Source organism: Thunnus maccoyii, chromosome 13 (genome assembly GCF_910596095.1).
Source record: "Thunnus maccoyii chromosome 13, fThuMac1.1, whole genome shotgun sequence".
Taxonomy (NCBI): domain Eukaryota; kingdom Metazoa; phylum Chordata; class Actinopteri; order Scombriformes; family Scombridae; genus Thunnus; species Thunnus maccoyii.
Window position 1 is genome coordinate 24928233 of NC_056545.1, and position 20010 is coordinate 24948242.

The 20010-nt window shown below is 38.2% G+C and overlaps 2 protein-coding genes across 2 annotated transcripts; one reads left to right on the forward strand and one right to left on the reverse strand.

Annotated features, from left to right (window-relative positions):
• Window positions 1-710: 710 nt before the first annotated feature.
• Window positions 711-11681, reverse strand: stip1 (stress-induced phosphoprotein 1). The gene is made up of 14 exons (XM_042430323.1): window positions 11574-11681; window positions 8219-8428; window positions 7975-8116; window positions 7512-7653; window positions 7008-7173; window positions 6781-6907; window positions 6209-6311; window positions 5626-5746; window positions 5122-5218; window positions 4899-5023; window positions 4749-4785; window positions 4501-4604; window positions 2739-2911; window positions 711-2634 (listed from the first exon to the last, which is right to left on the reverse strand). Exons 1-14 carry the CDS (start codon window positions 11580-11582, stop codon window positions 2562-2564), a joined length of 1629 nt encoding a protein of 542 aa, XP_042286257.1. The 5' UTR covers window positions 11583-11681; the 3' UTR covers window positions 711-2561.
• Window positions 11682-15857: 4176 nt separating this feature from the next.
• LOC121910236 (spermatogenesis-associated protein 22) lies at window positions 15858-19368 on the forward strand. Its single transcript, XM_042431351.1, is given in 9 exon segments — window positions 15858-15930; window positions 16205-16364; window positions 16763-16900; window positions 17288-17474; window positions 17666-18035; window positions 18155-18275; window positions 18367-18400; window positions 18402-18441; window positions 18857-19368. Coding segments are annotated over 8 exon segments (1122 nt in total). The 5' UTR covers window positions 15858-15930; window positions 16205-16324; the 3' UTR covers window positions 19049-19368.
• Window positions 19369-20010: the final 642 nt, after the last annotated feature.

The following is a 20010-nucleotide window of genomic DNA, read 5'->3' on the forward strand; positions in this document are numbered from 1 at the left end:
GAGCCTGTCATCCACCTGAGGAAAGGAAAGAGGAAACTCCTTAAAATTATTCCCACTAATGTTTCTCTTAAAAGAGAAAAAAAACGTCTTCACACTTCATACTGTAAAAGCATGAAATGAGCTTCCAGAGGATGTATTGCAGGCTCCTTCTATGACTCTTATATAATATAAATATATTGGATAAATTCTGGTCAACATAGGGTATTTTGTATCATTATAAAGCTGATTTATGATTATTTGTGAAATTATTATTTTAAACAAGTATATAGTAGTACTGTTTTGTTTGTTGAGTCTGGTGTGGAGGATTTATATCCTGTACCAGAAAATGTTCAATAAATTTCAAAAAATAAAAAACAAAGTAATATAAGAGTACAAACTACCAAAATGGCTGAGAAATTGTTTGAGATAGAATGTCACAATCTATCAATATCTTTATTAACAGTGTGTTTAAGATGTTATTTTATGCTTCATTTAAGTGTATAAATGTTGCAACAAGTCCAAGCATAACTATACTACAAGTGTTTAGCTTGTATGAAGGCCACATTTCAGAATCTCTCCATTGTACTTATAAATGATGTGTGTGTATTGTGAGGTGTTGGAATTACATTACCTATGACCAGACCATAAAATTAGTACTACTACTGCACTGACTCAAATGTCAATGATGTTGGTCTCACAAGACAAAAAAAAGCCACCACTGACCTTTCAAATACATTCAGATATTGTATATTCCACAGTAAAACTGATTTCCATCAGTACATTACACTTCTTGGGACAGTTTCTTTTACATCATGTGACAGATCCACATTTGTTGTATATAGTTTTTGATTACAATGGGGCATTTCTGCTGTGCTGTGTGCCACAAGGAATAGAGAAATCCCGTTGGAGCAATTCTACTGTGGAAACAAAAGGTGTTAAAATTCTTTTCTGACATATTTGAGTCCCTCATGGAGATCATTGCAGAGATATTATGACAATGTTGTGACTTTGAGGTATCTGAAGCCACGTGTGGCATAATGGTCGATAGCAATATTAACACATATGTATTTCCTCTCTGAAAACAGAGGCTGAGTAGTCTGCCGCTGTAGAAGGACAAATACCACCAGCATGTGTGAAGCCAACAAATGATAGGTATTACAATTTCAATCAGAAAAGGCTGGCACCATTTACCTAAACAATTTCCTTGCTGGGTGAAAAACACATTAGTGACAGGGTAGCACTGGGACTTCATCCGACAAACATTAAAGATGCATATGAAGTGAGATTATCCCCATTTACTCAACCAGTAGTTGCTGTCTTAGAAAGGTAAATCCACCCTTTGTCACATTATTCCCATTTTTCTTGAAATATTCATACCAGGTAAATCGCCACATTTTGTTGTGCAGCCCTCTAGTTTCAGGCTCAGGAAACTAAAATTTGGGGCTAGCCAAAAGTATCTATTTGGACTTGAATTAACACACCTCCTGTTGCCTGTGTCAACTCCTCATGCTTTGGCATTTTCCACAGTATTCCTGTGACGTTGACTGACAGCCTTACTGATACTTCAACTGGCACAGAGCTTTACCTCCAAGATTTTCATTTTTAACATAGAAACAATAACATGGTTGCTTCAATTGATACATGAACTTATTTAATAAACCATTAAGGATCACTCTTACGTCTTATCATGGCAAAATTAGCCCTTGGGTCCAAGGCAATTAGTATTTGCTAGTCCCCATTACAATTTGTCAAGCTCCATCTATCCACCACAATCAACTGACAGAGGTAAAGCTCAAGAAAAGTGTCCATCCCTTTGCTGATATTAACAGTACACCAATAACATACCATCATTAAGCCAAAGACAGCAATGCTTGAAAACTAATATCAAATCTTTTGGATATGTACAAAAATAATATCCAACCTGCTTACAAGATCCAGAACCTGCATGTAAGTGGCAAGTAGACGGGACAGACTCAGCTTTGCACCTGAGGTGTGGGAGGTGACTCAAAGAGGCACAGAGGAAAACTAGACTCCTCAACTTCACAGCCACATGTTTAGTCGAGCCTTGAAGAGGACAAAGGAGCCAAGAAAAGTAACCAATGCTGAGAATTTCAATTTGTGATCTACATTACAATCTTGTTTTGTGTGTAGAAATTCTTCTATTTTGTTTCGTTTCCTTCAAACACTTCCATGAACTAATAGGAATATGTGAACTGCTTTAGGGTGGATTTCCCCTTTAAACACTGATCGTGCTGGTGTACTGTATCGTGATGTTTATTTTAAGATGTATTTAAGCATCTGTACACATGAATTCTTTTTTTTTTTTCCAGAAGAAGTTGGAGTCGGAGTCCTGGAGTTGTCTAGATGACATACAAGATGCCTTCTTAAATACAATGTAAAAGTAGTGAAACTGATTTAAAAATAAAAACAAAAAACATACACACAAAGTCTCAGTGAGACTAAGGACATATCATTTTGAATTTGAAGGCATGTAAAGAGAGGATGTAATATATTGGAGGGATTTGCATTTTGTTCCACTCTGGTCTTGGGAGTTTCTTCACACATCTGGCTCTTGTCTCTCATCAGCGAATGGCTATCAGTCCAACATCAATGAGTTTCTGAATCTTCTGAGCAATAACTGGATTCTTTAAGTGGCTGGGGATCAAACAGGAAACAAGAACATATTAACATTTTCATGCATTTCAGTGGATGTTCGCACAATACTCTCTAAATGCAGAGAGAGTAAAACAGAAACTTACTCGCTGAGCGCCTGAGGGTCCTTCTGCATTTGCTCCAGGATCATGCGCATGGCTGGGTCAGACATAATCTGCTGCACCTCAGGATCAGCCATGGCCCTTTTCTTCACTTCCTCAGGGCTGTCGTTCCTCATGGCCTGACTGACCATACAGCGCTGCATGCCTTCTGTGGCTTCCTGAATGTAGAGAGGGCAAAAGAGGGAAAAAAAAAAAAACAGAATCAGACACAGCAAGTATGGATAGGATTTAATACAGTTTGAGTATTTCAAACTGATCTTGATTTGATTCATTGATTTTGGTGCTCAGTTTTTGCTCAGATTTCACATTGGTGGCCGTCTTATCTCAAACAACACGACTAAAACTTATGCATGTAACAATAGTAAACAAATCTTTCACATACTGATAACATGCAATCAAAATATCATGTGTAAGTTGAGCAGTCATAGTTTCATTGGTGAAAAAATATATATAACTCCCTAGTTTTCAGAGTGGTGATGAATTATTGAAACTATTTAAGGCAGATATCTGGTCACACTAGTTTTTACTGCTTTGGGTGTTAAATTAAAAAAAAAAAACAACAATTGCACAGTCATTTGTGTTGACCACTTCAATAAATATTGTATAAGTAAAAAAAAAAAACTGTAAATAGTAATAGTGAAATGTTATCACATCTTGGCTTGTCCGTGTGTGCTCTGTCAATTTTGATATTTCCAGCATGAGTTTAAGTCAGGATGAGATGAGAGGAACCTCTTCAAAGTTTTAGCAGTTAATAAAAATTGAATTCAAGTAATGACCCAATGTTTCCCACAGAATTAGAGTCTGTTTGTGGCTCAGTAATACCATATATGAGGTGCTCCACTGCAAATAGGACGCAGCTACGTACAGCTGATCTTGACAACCCTGCTGTATTTTGACAGTGTTGTGTTACGAACATAGACTTATAAGAGATAACTTGCAGAGTTTCCACCAATGTATCGCAAGTTGACCCGCCGGGCCTAAGCATCGGGGAACTTTGTTTTTTAAAAAAGTATTTCAATATGTTTTGTAAAATAAAATGTGTTCTACAAGTAGTGTAGCTACTTTAAGGAACAGAGAGAAAGAGTGTGTGTTGCTGTGCTGACACCAGTCTGCAGCACACACTGACACAGGCACGAGCGCCGCTTATAACCAGAACCGGAGCAACCCATATGCCATCTGGAGAGAGACACACCGAGAGCAGACAGAGAGCGGGAGGATTTCGCCAAAAACATGCACTCTTTGCTGCAAACTCATGGAGCAGACACTTTAGTTTATAACTGTAGCGTCAGTTATCCAGCTAAGTATTGATAAAACAACAATCCAGGTCCAGAGTGGATGAGTATTTAATGAATTGTATTATCTTTGACGCTTTGGCAATATTGTTAAGCTGACATTCATGCCAATAAAGCTTTATGAATTGAGTGAGTGAGAGTGAGAGTGAGAGTGAGAGAGAAAGAGAAAGAGAAAGAGAAAGAGAGAGAGGGGGGGGGGCAAGGGCACTGAGCGAATCAATGCACAGTACGCAGCTCTACTATGAAATAAGATTTTACCCAAACCCTGAATGACCTATTAATATCAGTAATTTGTGGAAGTGGAAAATGTAATATAATGTTAAAACATTAGTATTTTTAGATACTTTTCCTAAATCTTTTGTCATATTTAAAATTTTCAAGGCCTGGAAATTTCCAGATTTATTTCCCCATTAATTTCCAAACTTTTCTGAACTGCGTAGCAGTCTGTAAAATACCTTTGAGGAAGAGTCGAGCTCCAAAGCCTTCTGGTATGCATCCATGGCTTTTGAAAAATCTTTCATGGCCTCCAAAGCAGCTCCTTTACGTGTGTAGCCTTTAACTGTGGACAGATGACTTAAATTAGGTGTAAATTCAGAATGATTTGGCCTGAATCTAAACTTAAACAGTTATAGTATAAAACACTCCTTCATTTAAGTTCCTCAAGCAAATCTTAATGATAATTCACACAGAGTTTCCTACTTACTGAAGGTGGGCTCAAGTTTGATGCACTCTTCACAATCCTGACAAATAAAACAGATCATCAAGTTAATTTTATGTAGGTACAATAAAATTCAGAGGCACTATTTCGTCAGGCTAGAAACTCATGAAGATGTTTGGTAAGGATGCACTGTACCTTCAGGGCAAGTTGAAACTCCAACAGCTTTGTGTAGCAGGCAGCTCTGTTACTGAAGAGTTTGGCATCATTGGGGTTTCTCTTGATGGCCTCGCTGTAATGTTTCATGGCTAAGGGGTAGTCTCCTGTGAGAAGGAAAAGATGAGTAAATCTTCGTGCAAGTTCATAAAATAAGAATCAAATCAAATCCTAACCATAGAGCACTTTAAACTATTGCACACACCTTTCTGGAAGGCGTCGTTGCCCTTATTCTTCTCCTCCAGGGCTAATTTAGGGTCGATGTAGGCTAGTTTCTCCTGCTCCTTCAGTATCTTCTCAGCCTGTAGAACCAATCAACAGTATCGTGGTGTAAGTAAATTGATAAGAGGCATTATGATCATGTAGCCAAACAGCAGTTAACAAATTGTCTTACTTTACTTATAGAAAGTAAATCAAGCTGATCAATTCATTACTAGAAGCCAACATGTTATGACTTACTATGGTCTGACTGTAGGAAATAAAAGGAACTTAAGGTCAGAAATCTTTTCTAAAAAAGTTGAAGCCAATTTAACACCTAATTATGTTTTAATTAACAGCCATCTACAGTATATTTATTTTCAGACCGATCACACCACTAACCAGTGCAGAATCCAACAAGGTATCAGTTTGAATATTAAAAGTCACATTTACACATGTAGGTCTAACAGTTTGAATGGATGGATGAATGAATATTGTCTGAATACTGCACCTGTTGACACTTCTTCAAGACGTCTGGAGTGCGATGCTCTGTCAAGCTTTTGTTGAAATACTGAATTGCTTCTTTGTATTTTTCCTGCTTGAAGTATGAATTGCCAATCCTGGCCAAGGCCCTATGAAAAGACAAGGAGGAGACAGATGATGATAAACATGTTCATACATGAGAATGCAATGATTTGACATCATTCTTGTTTCCTCACTAAAAAAAACTCAAGAACTCAGAACGTGGAAGTGTTCACTAAAGGAAAAGAGTATTTTAGTAAACTCTGATGGACAGATAATTAGAGTCCCAATTCCACATCATCTTTTGCGAGTCTGTAGTGGGAAGCTACAGATCAACACTGCCATCCAATGGTTCTTGTATAACACAACTGAGTTCTCTTATCAAATGTTTGTTAGCAGCATGTGGGTATCCATCCAGTTTAGAGTAAATGTTTTCTGTAGCCTGATCACTTCCAAATCCTGCAAGATACACAAAATCCCAATCCTGCCCTCTAGCTTGAAAGGCAGTGTGTGTGTAGATTCACTCCAGTAACAATAATTTAAAAAAAAAAAAAAAAAAATACAGAACTCACTTTGCAATTTGTCTGTAGTCTTCTCGGTTCTCTCTGCCAACGTCAATGGCCTTTTCACACAGCTCCCGGCACTTCTCAAAATCTCCCTTCTCAAAGTACACAGCTGAAGGGATATAAAAAAAAAAATGAATACACAATTAACATTTAAGTTATAAATTAAAAGTCATACGTCACATCAGTTTTCAATTCTGGTTGAACTCGCCAAACTAATGTCAATAAAAAAAAAAACTGTGTCTGTTGAGTCAATATTTCAGTACATTTCCATTTCTGAGTGATTCACTTAGCGGCTTGTCAGCCCAGTGGCAGAGTGCTTCTACCAACACTTGAAAGTCAACTGCAAAATGCACCATTCTGACAGACTTTATTCAGTCCGTACTCTCAAATGCATTTTCACACAGATATTTAAAAGGATGACATAAATACAAAAATAAAATATCTCTCTGGGTGGACCGCATAGATTTGTTTTATATACAATCAAAATTCAGACTTATTTGTTCATTTTAAGAATTTTGTGGGTCAATAAACTCAAACATGTGAGGCTGGTATTCCAACATGTGAATGAAAATATGTACCTGCTTGATTAGAAATATAGGTCATGTTGGTAGGGTCATGTTTGATTGCTTCTTCATAATGTTTCAGCGCTTTTTCAAACTCCTTATTCTTATATGCAGCATTCCCAAGTTCTTTTTCCTTCAAGGCCTGTTAAAAAAAATGCAAATTACAGGATTAAATAAAACTCAAAATATGGATTCATCAGAAGTGACTCATTTAATGTAAAAACTATTCTGAATTGATGCACCTTTCTCTTGTTCTCGGGAAGGTCTTCCTCTTTGGGAGGAGGTGGTTGAGTCTCTTTGGGTTTGGGGGGAGGAGGGGGTGTGGGCTCCTCTTCCTCCTCCATCTCTGAAAGGTTCAGCCCCAGCAGCACAGAGAGTGTGGTCATCACTCTGGGATCCTGCAGCTTCCTGCGGAACAGTCGAGCAAACAAATGCATTTCTAAAACCACACTATTCAGGGCTAATACTCGTTTTCCCTTTTATGCTAAAAACAGCTGGGCGACAACACTAAAGATCCACAACAACTAATATCACAATATAAAGAATGACAGTGGGCCTACAAATACTGTATAATCTTGTACTACAAAAATACTTCAATACTTTTACAGAGTTTTTGTACAATTCTCAGCCTATTGAAATAACTACCTCTGACCTACTCCCCTTTGATTCTCATTCCAGCATCACGACACAAGTCTATGAGAAAATAATTTTTGTTCAAACTGAAAATTTTTGAAAAATGCACATACGTGCCGAGCTCTGATGGTTTGTTCCTGAGCTGCTCCAGCAGTTCTCTGTAGCTCGGATCTGACAGGAGCTCACGGGTCCGAGGATCATTCTCCAGCTTCTGATACAAGTTGGGCATGGCGAAGGGGTTCATCATTGATTTTTCTGGTGAAGCAGAAATTGATGTTCATTAGTGTAATCTATACAGCATCCAGGCTTCCCACGCATCCTCTACAGGCCTGGGATTGAATCCATCAAGGCTTTCTCTCCTGTGCCATCTACTACTTGCCCATTGACTCAATGTATAGCAACACTCAAGTGGACCTCCCACTCCCTTTCTGAAAACTTGAGCGCTCACAATGTGATTTTGCATTAGTGATTCTGTCAGCAACCATCTCTAAATCCTCTGCTCACGTAGGAGGTAAAGTGAGTCACATAGTTTTCACATCACAGTGCCCTTTCATGTACAATAATAAGAGATTCTACCTGCAAGCCGGGCCTCGATGTTCTGTAAACCCTCCTTTAGTTGCTGATTACTTGGCTCTTGCCGTATTCCCTCTTGGTAAGTTGCTTTCGCATCCTCCAATCGGCCGAGAAATTCCAACGCTGCAGCTTTACGGGAGTAGCCCTGGATGGTCAAAATTGAAAGATTGTACATTGCCATGTTAGTTTTGATCATTATATTAAATATCTTGTCAACAGAATAACGACAGAACAATCATCATCTCACCTTGCCCCAGTCAGGCTTGATCTTGATGGTCTGACAGGCATCCTGGAGAGCATTCTCGTAGTTGCCTTTTTTGGCGTAGGCAGCTGAGCGGTTACTGAACAGGACGTGGTTTGAAGGGTCGAGGGCCAACGCTTCAGTGTAGCAACGTACGGCCTCATCGATATTTCCTGCACTCAGCGCCTTGTTGCCCTGGTCTTTTAATGCTGAAACCTGTGAGCCAGGACGAAACGAATAAGTGAAGCATAAAGAGACAAATTCACAATACTACAGCTCTCCTGCTCTTCATGCTCTATTGCTCTTACACAGGACACATGTATACGTTCCTCAATATAGATCTGACTAAAGAGCAGACATCTTGTACAGCTGCCACAACTTAAAAAGCAATGGACAAATCAGCTGTTCATGTCAGACAGGTGCAGCAGTCACACAGCAAGATTTCTTTTCAAACACATTTTACATGTTGGAAAATAATTGCTGAAAACGTGAAATGACTGAATTACATAGTATTGAATTGTGGTGTTAGAGCATTAAACTGTTTTTCACCATTTCTGTGTTCAGGATTTTTTGGGCAGGCCTGAAATGGTGGCTCTATGAGTTAAGAGGGGTTACTAGCAACCGACAACAGCCAACGCCCGCGGCTTCAGCGCCGGCTGTGTGGCTGGGAGGTCCTCAGCCAGAGCGAGAGCGTTTGACGGGCAGCACTTCACCAAAAAGCACAGCGTGAGAGGCAATTGCTCCAAGGGTGACGACTACAATAAAGCTGCCAAGGACATTTCAGCAGAGGTGTGAGTAACGTTAAGTGCAATTCCACCGAAAAAAAAAACCCAACAATTTAACATAACGATGACTGGTGATGGTTCGCTTGTTAACTAGTCATTTAAGTTACATTTTTACTGAAAAAGGTCCACATTTAGCTACAAAATGTGCTAAATTGAACAGTGGCTCCTAATGTTACTTTATTTTTCAAAATATCATCCACGTTGCTTGCCTTACACCTACAAACAAGGTCTGTTTTAAATTGTATATTTTTATACAGGAGTTTGGTATGAACGTTGTTAACTCAGAGGCTGTTCAGTTGGGCTGTACTTTCAGCATCTTCAGCAGACGTGCCCCTAGCATTTCAGAGCAGAGAATACTGCTTATTTTTCCACGATCATGAAACCTAATTTTATATACTTGGCCATTTTTTTATCATTCCAATTTGGCTGGGTGGTTAACTGCACATTTTTCTGTGGTGTGACAATCTCAGAACACATTTATCATTGCTTTATTTTGTTAATGCACATTCACCGCCCTTCAGGTGTAATCTACTCTGCTACTCTAAATATAAAAATCCAAATCCGGTGAAGAAAATTACACTTTTGATAGTGTCAGTTTCAAAAAACGTGTTTTATTCTGACTAAACACAGTAATTTGGCATATTGGGATGTTTAATCTGAGAGACAACAAGGACACTAATGATGCTACAAGAAAAAGGGGAGAGAAAGATGAGTTGTGCCCTGAAATTAAAAAAAGCATGTGAGGATGCAGATTGTTTTCCAAGACCTCCTGTCACTGAAGTACCTGCTGTGGTAGTATGTGACTTAGACAGGTTCAATAACACACAGACCAGAAATAAGCACTCAGTTCTAAAAAAGCTCTTCTTCCTTTCTGACTTCAAATTGAATAGACTTGGATTCCTTTGCTGACTGTGTGACAACACTAATAGTGCATTAATGCTATACTAGGCCAAGAACAAGGAGTGTTTACAGGCATGGCTTGGGGTAAGGCCTCTGTGACTCTCCAACAGAAGAGAAGAATAATGTTGACTTTCTAATGACTTTCTAGGCCGTAATTATAATAAACAACGGGCCAAATACAGTACATTTCGGTAAATACAAAGTCAGTCAATTGTTTTGACTTCTGTTTGTACTAATGGAAATAAAAACAAAAAAAAAATCTTGTATGAGTAAAAAAAAAAAACAAAAAAAAAAACATACAGTTCCTGCATATTCATTTTTAACCAAACAGCTGCAGGTCTGACAAATTATAAATCTGTGAAATTAGTCAGAAGTAGTATCCCTGATCCTAAGCAGTGTCAGCCGCTGCCTACTTGGAATACCAGCCTGGTTGTTGATGATGATGCTCTCTTCTGGATACTGTCTGTCTTTTAAGCATTAGGAATTCATGCAAAATCCATATTCACAAGTCAGTAGATCCACCTCTAGAAAGTCTGGCCTGTAAGCTGTGGTACGTGAGGCTATTACACTGCACATTTAATGGGAAAACGTTTGTCATCAAAGTGTCTGTGATGGAGACACTGTGGGTGTGCCAACTGTCTTATTCCACTTTGACAATCTAAAATTAAATCATTTATGTGACAGCATTTTAAAGTTTAAACATGGCATAACATTGAGGTAACCACATAGATGCACTGAAGCAAAAGATAAGTAATGCCTTGATGGAGTGACTCTGCTTTGTTCTCTCTGAATGGTTTTTAAGTGACCATGTAAAACTATGGATCATGCCTCACAGCAGCAGCATACTTGTAACCATGTAGCACTCTCTGTTGACCTGCACGGTGCACGCATGTGACGAAATACGGCTGTAGCCATGACAGCGGCACCGTGTGCATCGAGAATGATCCTCCGGTCTGATCCAAAAATACTTCTGCAGCATGTGCTTTAACTTACACTCACTTCCGCAGTTTAAGCTGTCGATCCTCTGACATATTTTGACAAAAGGACGCAATTAACTTACAGCTTTCATTTGTCGGACGCCTCACTATTGATAGCTAATGTTAGCTATTAAACAGCTATTTGCTGGCTTAGGAGTTACTTGGCAGTATCTTATCGATGATTTGCTAGTGATTAGCGATTTACATAGAACGGCTACCGTGGCAGGCAAACCTTACCGTGGTATTTTCAATGATAAAGCAGCAAACTGTCATATAGCTACATTAGCTTAACAGTTATCGTTAACGCTAGCTAACCTTGTCGAGTACAATCATAATTAGCCACAGCAGCACACAAAATAACTAACAGCTAACTTTGCTAAGCTTGCACTTTCTGTAATTGAAAGTTTGGCTACATTGCAGACTAGCGTTGGCAAAATATCTAGCGTTGGCATAATATCTAGCGTTGGATAACACCATTAAACCCAAGCTACCACACACTGCTACCGGACTGACGCTAACCTTACAAGCTAGCTTAGCTATATGATATTAGCAAACAGTGAAGAGGTGTTTAGCTACACTAATCTCCAAATTATTATGGTGAAGACACTTAAGTTTAAAGTAACTCAGAGGAATACGTCGATATTTCTTTACCATATAGGTTGTAAAATAACATTAAGAAGAGAGTTGCAGGACACTCACTTTCTCCATGGTGCAAGCATGAGGTTCCTTCCAGAAGCTACTACGGACGAGCGCCTCCCCCTGAACAACATGCAGGTTGCCAGTTTGGGAGGAAGAAACCCCGTAATCAACGATCTCACTTACGTTTTCACCCATGTGGGCATATATAGACCGCTAGAAACTTCCAGAAGATGATGGAAAAAATTCGTAGATGTGTTAGATGTGACATACGATGTGGACATTCATTAAAGGTAGGGTTCACCTTTTTTCAAGTCTGTCTTAAAAAGTAGTCAGGTACCCAAGTTAACATTTTAAAAGTTTTTCTTGCTGTAATCATTCCTCCCGTTCATACTAGCCATAATGCACTTACAATGTAATAGATAGGGTCCAGAATCCACAAGCCTCCTTCTGTGAATTTTTTCTAAAGTTCATCGGAAGCTAATATTAAGTTCCAGCCATTCATATTAGTCAAATCAACTAGATATCTTTCAATATTACAGTCTTTTTAATGCCAAAGTCCCTCTTTTTGTTATTATACTTCCACCGCAGATCAACAGGGAAACACAAAGGGGGAATTTGGTGCCAAAAACACTAAATGTGGCAGATATTCACTTGATATGACAAACTTAGGCTGCTGAAGCCTCATACAAGCTTCAGATCAACTTTTGAATACATTTTTGCGTAGAATAACTGTGGACACTGTGGATTTTGGCCTCCATTACTTACACTGAAAGCATGTTTGAAGATCTTTTAATAGCCAGTATGAACAGGAGGAATGATTACAGCGAGGAAAACCTCTTTCACTGTTCATATGGACACCTGACTGTTGTTTTAAGACAGACTTGAAACATTGTGAACCATTCATTTAAGCCATTGGTGCTTAATGGAAGAGTTATGTTGACTGAAGCCAGTCATTTCTCGGCAGAATGTTAACACAAATAATATAATACATCCATTAGTGAAACCTATACATTTTATGCAGTGTATGTGGTTTTATGGAAATATATTAAGCCATACTGTGTCATTATCTATTTAATACTTATTCATTATTCATAGGCTGTGTTATTGTAAGGTTTCTTTTGCTAAATGAGATGTAAATCTGACTGGGAAACAGAAAATTTGAACCCCATGTAGACAATGTTCTGGTCATAATCTCATTTTGTATACTGAGACAAAGTAACATCCGATTATGTGCAGACATAAAGTGTAAACAGGTTTCAATTACCTAAGAGTCAATTGTGACTCAGTAACTGAATAATTGGTTTTCTACTCCACATGAGAGATGAAAGAGATTCAGAGAAGACAAGTGCTGCTGAGATGACAGAGGATAGCAAGGAGTGACTGAAATGGTTATTTTTTTCTCACCTAAAATAACGTCTAATAACTACACAAGTTGTTTGCTGATCAATAGTTTCTCAGAGGCAAAGGATGTAGTGGAGGCCATCCTGAATAGACCATTCATGCTGCTGTTGCCATGGATTCCTAGACCGAGGACACACAAGACAGAGAAGCGATGTGTGTCAGGACCAATGAGTGTCCTCTGGACTCTCAGCGAGCCTCAGGCTTTGTGCAAAAGGAAGGGCAGCACTGGTAGCTCTGTAGCCTTTGCCCTTCTGTTTTCTTATAAACCTTTGAACAAGATGTCATCTGTTCACTGTAGTTCATCCACTGAAACACCATGAGGAGTCAGAAGCCCACAGATGAGCAGAGCATTTCAACCACACGTAAACTCATATAAATAAGATGAAGCTCAGAAAAATGTAATTGCTCCTCTGCAGATATTCACCATTAGCACACTCCAGGTATTTGATAAGGATTAAGGCACAGTTGGGAGCTCTGCATCTTTCTTGTGGCTTGAGGATCCCATCAGGAGGACTGAGAGGGACTGACACTTGCATTTTTGGACATTGGATACCTTTTATGGGTCCTGTTTTTCAGGTTCAGGTTCATATTGGGATGGTAATGCCACAACTATTAGAATCCTAACAATATTTTCTTCTGTGTGCAAAATTAAACTTAGCAAAAGACTGAGAAAGTGCTCATACTCTTCAATCTTGTCCCCAGTTCTTCTTTAATTCTACATGGATATGACAACGTCTCAACCACTAATGGTCTTCCCCAGGTAAAGGTGAGGGTGTGAACACACACTTGTATATAAAAAGTTGACCTGTGATGACACGTCATCAGTGAACTGGATAACTATATACTATAATTATATACCTGTGAGGGCAATATGTCTTATTTTATTATCATCACTGGAGTGGTGATGCGGCACACATCTGAATATCACATCAGTATTGCATTAGAAGTAACCTACTGGATTAGAGAGCCTACACAGAAAAAGACGTACCTACATTTCAAAAGTAATAGGCTAAAGCAAACTTAAAGATCCCCTCTTGACATGTTTTAAAATGTATATAAAATACTCTACAGTGAATAATAATTCATGTCTGATATGTTTTTTCCACAAAAAAGTTCAGTTATCTTGTTAAAATCCTTAAAATGACATCTACTCCTTCTCCCTCATTAAAAAAAATCCAGAATCTATAAATATGCAAATATTTTTCATTTCAGAAGTTTAACTGTTGGACACAAGATGTCTCTTACTTCACTGTAAAGTCCATTCTCAGTGTTTGTGCACTGGGGGCTTCAAGTGTTTGCATCACACTTGTGTAAGTTGAATATTGGACCAGGATTGGCTCCAAACTGGTTTTGATATCACAAAGGCTCGTGCTCGCAGGCCTGCCGCTTAAAATTGGATTTTCAGTGAGCACAGAGAAACTTTCCACTTTCAGCAGATTAATGTGAAAACAGCCTTCTAGTGTCAAACTTTTCACATACTTCATTCTGCACAGTGAAGCTCAAACATCCAACTGTTGGAATAAGAAGAAAAACACATTTTTGAGTGAAGGGGGACTTTAACTCAAATTTTAAAATTATTAAGGAGATGTACAATCAGTGCACTAGACATGCTACTGAGGCCACTCAGAGGTACCTCTGATATTTTCTTTTTCTGTGTGTGTGTATGCATCCAATGCAGTACTTGTAATGCAATGTTAATGTGATATTCATGTTTTTTTTGTGTGACCACACCAGTTGGGAGGGTGTGAGTTTTAGGAAAGAGTGTTGACGTCATGTCAGCAAAAGATTGTGGTGAATGCACACGATTTGATGCATACAATAACATCAATATTTTATTTTTTATTTTATTTCATTTGCACAGACATAAGACTGCATAAAATCCAGATAATAAAGATAAAATATGTGACAGGAGAGGTCAAAAAGCCACAGGCTTATACAACGGACCTCTCATCAACAAACAAACAATAACAAAAAAAGAAAAATAAAATAAAACAAAAAACTAAGCTAATGTAAAGGGTTAAATATGCAGAGTGTAAAAGGTTTAAAATGTATATACAGGAATTAAAAATGGCATAAAAAAGATGTTAAAAAGTCATTAGGACTATCGTACAGTTCATTGCAAAAATAATGAGTTACATGTGTTTAAAAATAGACACCCCTATATTTTTCATTTTATTTTATTGTGTCAAATTGTAATTAAACTCCACATTTCATTGTACTCTACTTGTTACCGTGTCAGTGCGATGCTTAAACAGATCGCTAGAGGGCGCTTAGCGCTTGGGAGGAACCTAAAACCCCGTAGAGGCAAGCACTGCAGAATAAATCCTGCAGTCGAGCTGAACCATAGTCTATGAGCTGAACGCAAGCTAAAGTTTTCTGCCTCTTTGTTTTACATAAAGCTGCAGGGTGTATGAACACACCCCTCCTGACACCCACAAGGCCAGGGGGGCAACACTAACATAATTTAGGAAAATACAACAATAAATAAATGACAACAAGAAGCACACAAAATGAACATAAAATCTAACCAATCAGTGGACAGCAATCCAATAAAAACAAATAAATACATGAGAAACAATATATATATATATATATATATATATATATATATATATATATATATACATATATATATATATATATATATGTCAAGAAATAATTAGACATGAATTAAATGTGATGACAATTTCCTTTTAAATTTTCTAAAGATCAGGAGCTCTTGATAAGATATGATACCTGTACACCACGATATCTGAGGGAGTACTGTATATCAATATCGATGACATGTGTCTAGCATACTTCCCCCCTCCTTTTCACAGCTGCACCACAAACAAGCGCTGTGGGTTATTAAATAAATAAATAAATAAATAAATAATTGTTATTATCGACCTAAATCCCCTTTGAGTTGTAAGTAGGATCCCCGAGCTTACTGGGGAGACCTGAACGCAGCATCCGTCACCAGTGACTTTTGGCGCGAGTCGGTCTCCTCGGTGCTGCAGTGGAAAGTAAATTTCTGGTACAATTGTTGTAACTTTTGTGAACTTTCCCTAGCAAAAATGGTTACTAACTAATGTACAATGCTCAAAGAAAACAAATCGGTTCACTACATATCGTAAAATCGTTCGTCGATAGTAAAAACTGTTATTAATTGTAACTTAGCTGTAAATAACAGCTGTAATAGTAGGTTAGCTCCTAGCTAAATTAGCTGTCTAAATATTTAGCCCAAGTTAGTTATTTAACTTGTCGAGTCTGTCTAACTGAGTTAACCTACCACTGTTTTCACTTTTTAGAACCAAGTGAGTGACCAACACTAACCAGGACATCAGTTATAAGGTCTTTCCCCTATTTTATTTGGTGAATTTCTTCGTATAGCTAATACAAACCGTAGCTGTTTTTTCTGAGCAACCATAATGAGGAGACAAGAAAACCAGCCAGCCAGGCCCACAGAAGGTTTGTAAAATCTTATTTCACAATCCACAGGCTAGTATCTGTTTCCTCATCTTAATCAGTTTGGAAATGAAATAGCCTACTATTCATTATAGTGAGTAGTATGAGTCTGGTGATTATCAAAAGTCAAATTAGTTTTGATTTCTGAAAGGTCCTGTCATCATAATGGCATATGGATAGAAATGTTTAAAATGCAGCTGTGCTTCCTCCAGGGTGTATTTTTAAGATACAATTCAAGTATAATGAGTGAAGTCAATTTTAATATGTTTGATAATATTTTAAATATATCGGTATGTTTATAGAATCATCAAGTAGTAGTAGAGTATTTTATTACCTGGCATAATGTACTGAGAAATCTGATATGTTCAGATATGTTTCCTCTGCTGTTTCCTCTCCATCAGGCTGCCTCTCTGTGCCGCTGTTTAACCAGAAGAAAAGAAACAGAGTTCCTTTGACATCAGCTCCGTCCGAGAATGAATTCTTTTCCCACACTGAATACATGGCAAGCACCAGCTCGGCTACATCTCACAGCACATCAGGTGAAGTATTCAGTCAGGCTCTTTTAGATTCTACTGTATTTCAGTCACTAGGTGTCAGCACACCCAAATAAAATATAAATCCACTTTAAATAACAAGTGGTCTTAATCATTACCTGAGATGTTTTTTCTCTGTACCAGTAAAGATGTTTGACCCTCAACAGTGTGGCTTATACAGGGCATTTAAATGTGTTAAAGAAATGAAATCCTTGCTTTCAAATGTTGTTCAAAGTCTGACTGTTGAATCACACATTTGAGAACATTTTACTTAAAATAAAGAACAATATTGTAAACAGTCTCCCCATGAAGTAAGATAACAATTCACAGCTACGGGAAGAGGAGGCTGCTATTTCTATGGAAATTTTCATCTGAGAATGTACCTTTTCTCAGGTCCCTATGGATGTTATCAGGCCTCAGGTCCCTCTTCTGGTGCTCCTCGAAGTCACCAGTGGAACAGACAGGTTATCCCACAATCTACTCAGCCTCAGCAGTATGGTAGTAGACCTGCTCCTGGACTTGCTCCTACAATGAGAGCCTGTGCACCCATACCACATCCGTACAAAGTTGGAAACACAAGGTATGATTTATTGATCTTCTGACCATTAGCAAGGTAGTCAGTGCATTGACCCGTTTGTCATGATACATTAAAAAACAAAAAAATGCTGAACAACCCGAAATACTAATGACAAAATAAGATCCACAAGCTGTTTAAGTTGGACTGTTTTTTTATATTTTGATTGAAAGTAGGAGGTTTATTTTCATTTTCAGCTCTAAGATGGGACAGCCCAACAACCCAGTGAGACAACAGGATTCCAGCTCCAGTGTTAATTTCAGACAGAACAAATATCAAACACCCCTCAGCAGTGAGAGTGCACAAAACAAGCAAACACCTCATACTGGGTTCTCTCAGATGGGTCAGCAGTCATCTTACAAACCGCCTAATCTCACACATCAGTATTCCCAGCAGTCTAGATCTCTGCCTCATTATGTCCCACCACCCAGTGGGCCCTCTGCTCACACAGTGCAGCCACAACACCACTCCTGGAAATTTACAAATAGCTTTGGGCCACAGAATACCCCCTTTGAGGGAAAAAGGAGCACAAATCAACCTCAGAATCCACGACACACTCAAACTCAGGTAGAAAAATATATAGAAAATATGTAATAATACACAGAAATGTCTAATTTCCCAGTAATGTTTCACTGTAGCATTAGTGACAAGTGCAGCATTTGAATTTTTTTCCCTGTATTCAGCAGGTAACATTTCCAATGAAGCCGGCCATTGAGAACTCACTGAGGATCCTGACTGCGGTTATCAATGGCATGAGACACTGGAGCCAATTTAAAGACAAAGTCCCATGCTTATTTGAGATATTTGGTCAGCTGATTTGGAGTTACTGCTGTCTTTGTTATGCACACTTTAGTGTTTTTAAACACTATTAATCTGGCATCCTGTGCTCTTTTGTCAGCTACTCTAGACTCTGCAGTCACACTGGCCCACCACGGATGGGAAGGAGGTTGTGCAGTGTATCTTTTATGAAAATGTGAGTTGAGAATAAACACTTTCTCTTAAGAAGTAAATACAAATGAATGTTTCTTGAGTTTATCATAGGATAATGTCAAATTACTCACATTAATTTGCTTTGAGTCTTCTCAGCTTCAGTCAGATAAAAATAAATTAAAATTGCTTAGTATTATCCATGCTTGGTATTGTTAAAATGTACTTTTTTTGTATAGTCACCTGTAAGTAAGTATACTAACAAGTAAACCTGTTAACATGAACATGATATCACCATCATAAATATCCTTGGTTTGAATATATCTAATCAAACTCAAAATCTTGAGGAATTACTGAATACTTTTAATACTGGCAAGGAAATTTTCAAAGTATTGGCATTACAAAAAATAGCACTGGAATCTGTCTTGACTTAATCTTAATTTCTGCCTCTTGTCCAACAGGAGCAGGAATTGCCCCGCCTCATCCGTGGTCAAATTCATCGCTGTGTGGGTAACTATGACCGTAGCAGAGATGTCCTGATGTGTGTGTCCGTCAGACCCGGCCTGCCTTCAGAGCTCAGGAACGCCCAGGAGGCTGTCAAAGCCTGCGATGCTGAAATGAGGGCCCTGGTCAAATCACTCAGTGAAGTCTGAGCATGAATAGATATCTTGAGCAGTGCGAGACTGATTGGAAGAATGTACACTAGTATTTGATGAGGGTTCAATTAGGGTTCATGGGAGCCAAGTCAAGTGCTATACAGTAAAAGATAATTCTTGTTATGAGTAGAAGTGGTTATAAAAAGCATTTTCAAGGTATTAGTATAGTTTTTACCTGTAACCTGCTGTTGCCATGAGTTTGTTGTATGCAAACAAAATTAATTTGTTCTTAAACAGTTTAATTCTCTTGCATGTTCTTGTGTAGATATTCTTGTATTTATTTGTGAAACAAATATAAAAATAATTGTTTAATTTAACCGAAACTTTAACCAAAAGTAAAGCCTCTCTTTTTGTAATTCATGAAATATTTTTATTACAAAGAAAATTCACAGAACAGCAAACATTGTTTAGAGGTTAGTTCAGGTAAAGCAAACACGATGAGGTAATATCTCAAAATATATCTTTGAAAAACGGGGCAGTTAAGAATAACATGTGATATCAAGTACAGTTAGTTTATTTACAGTCAAACATCACAATGGAAAAACAATAATTCTACTCTACCAAAACAGTTTCACCAGTGCTGAGACTTTACACACAATGGTTCAACAAATAGGGGAATAAGTCCAGTGCAATCACGCCAGTCATTCCCACAGTCAAGCACAGTATGAGGTCCAATACAATACCAACATTTCTTTCCTGACCTTCTTCCAAAAATGAAAACATAATCACGGTAATTTTCTTAAAGGTATACTATGCAGGATTTGTCGGTTGGTGTTTGTCAACACAGCATTCAAAGTTGGCCCCTCCTCCCCGGCTTGAGCGAGTGAGAGAGAGAGCAGCAGTGGTCGAGCAAGCTAGAGAGCGAATGAAAAGAGCGAGCGGTGCTGGCGAGAACAAAGCCATGAATCAGATAAATAAAATGTTGTTTTCTGATTGTTTCACAGCGGTTACGTTGTAAA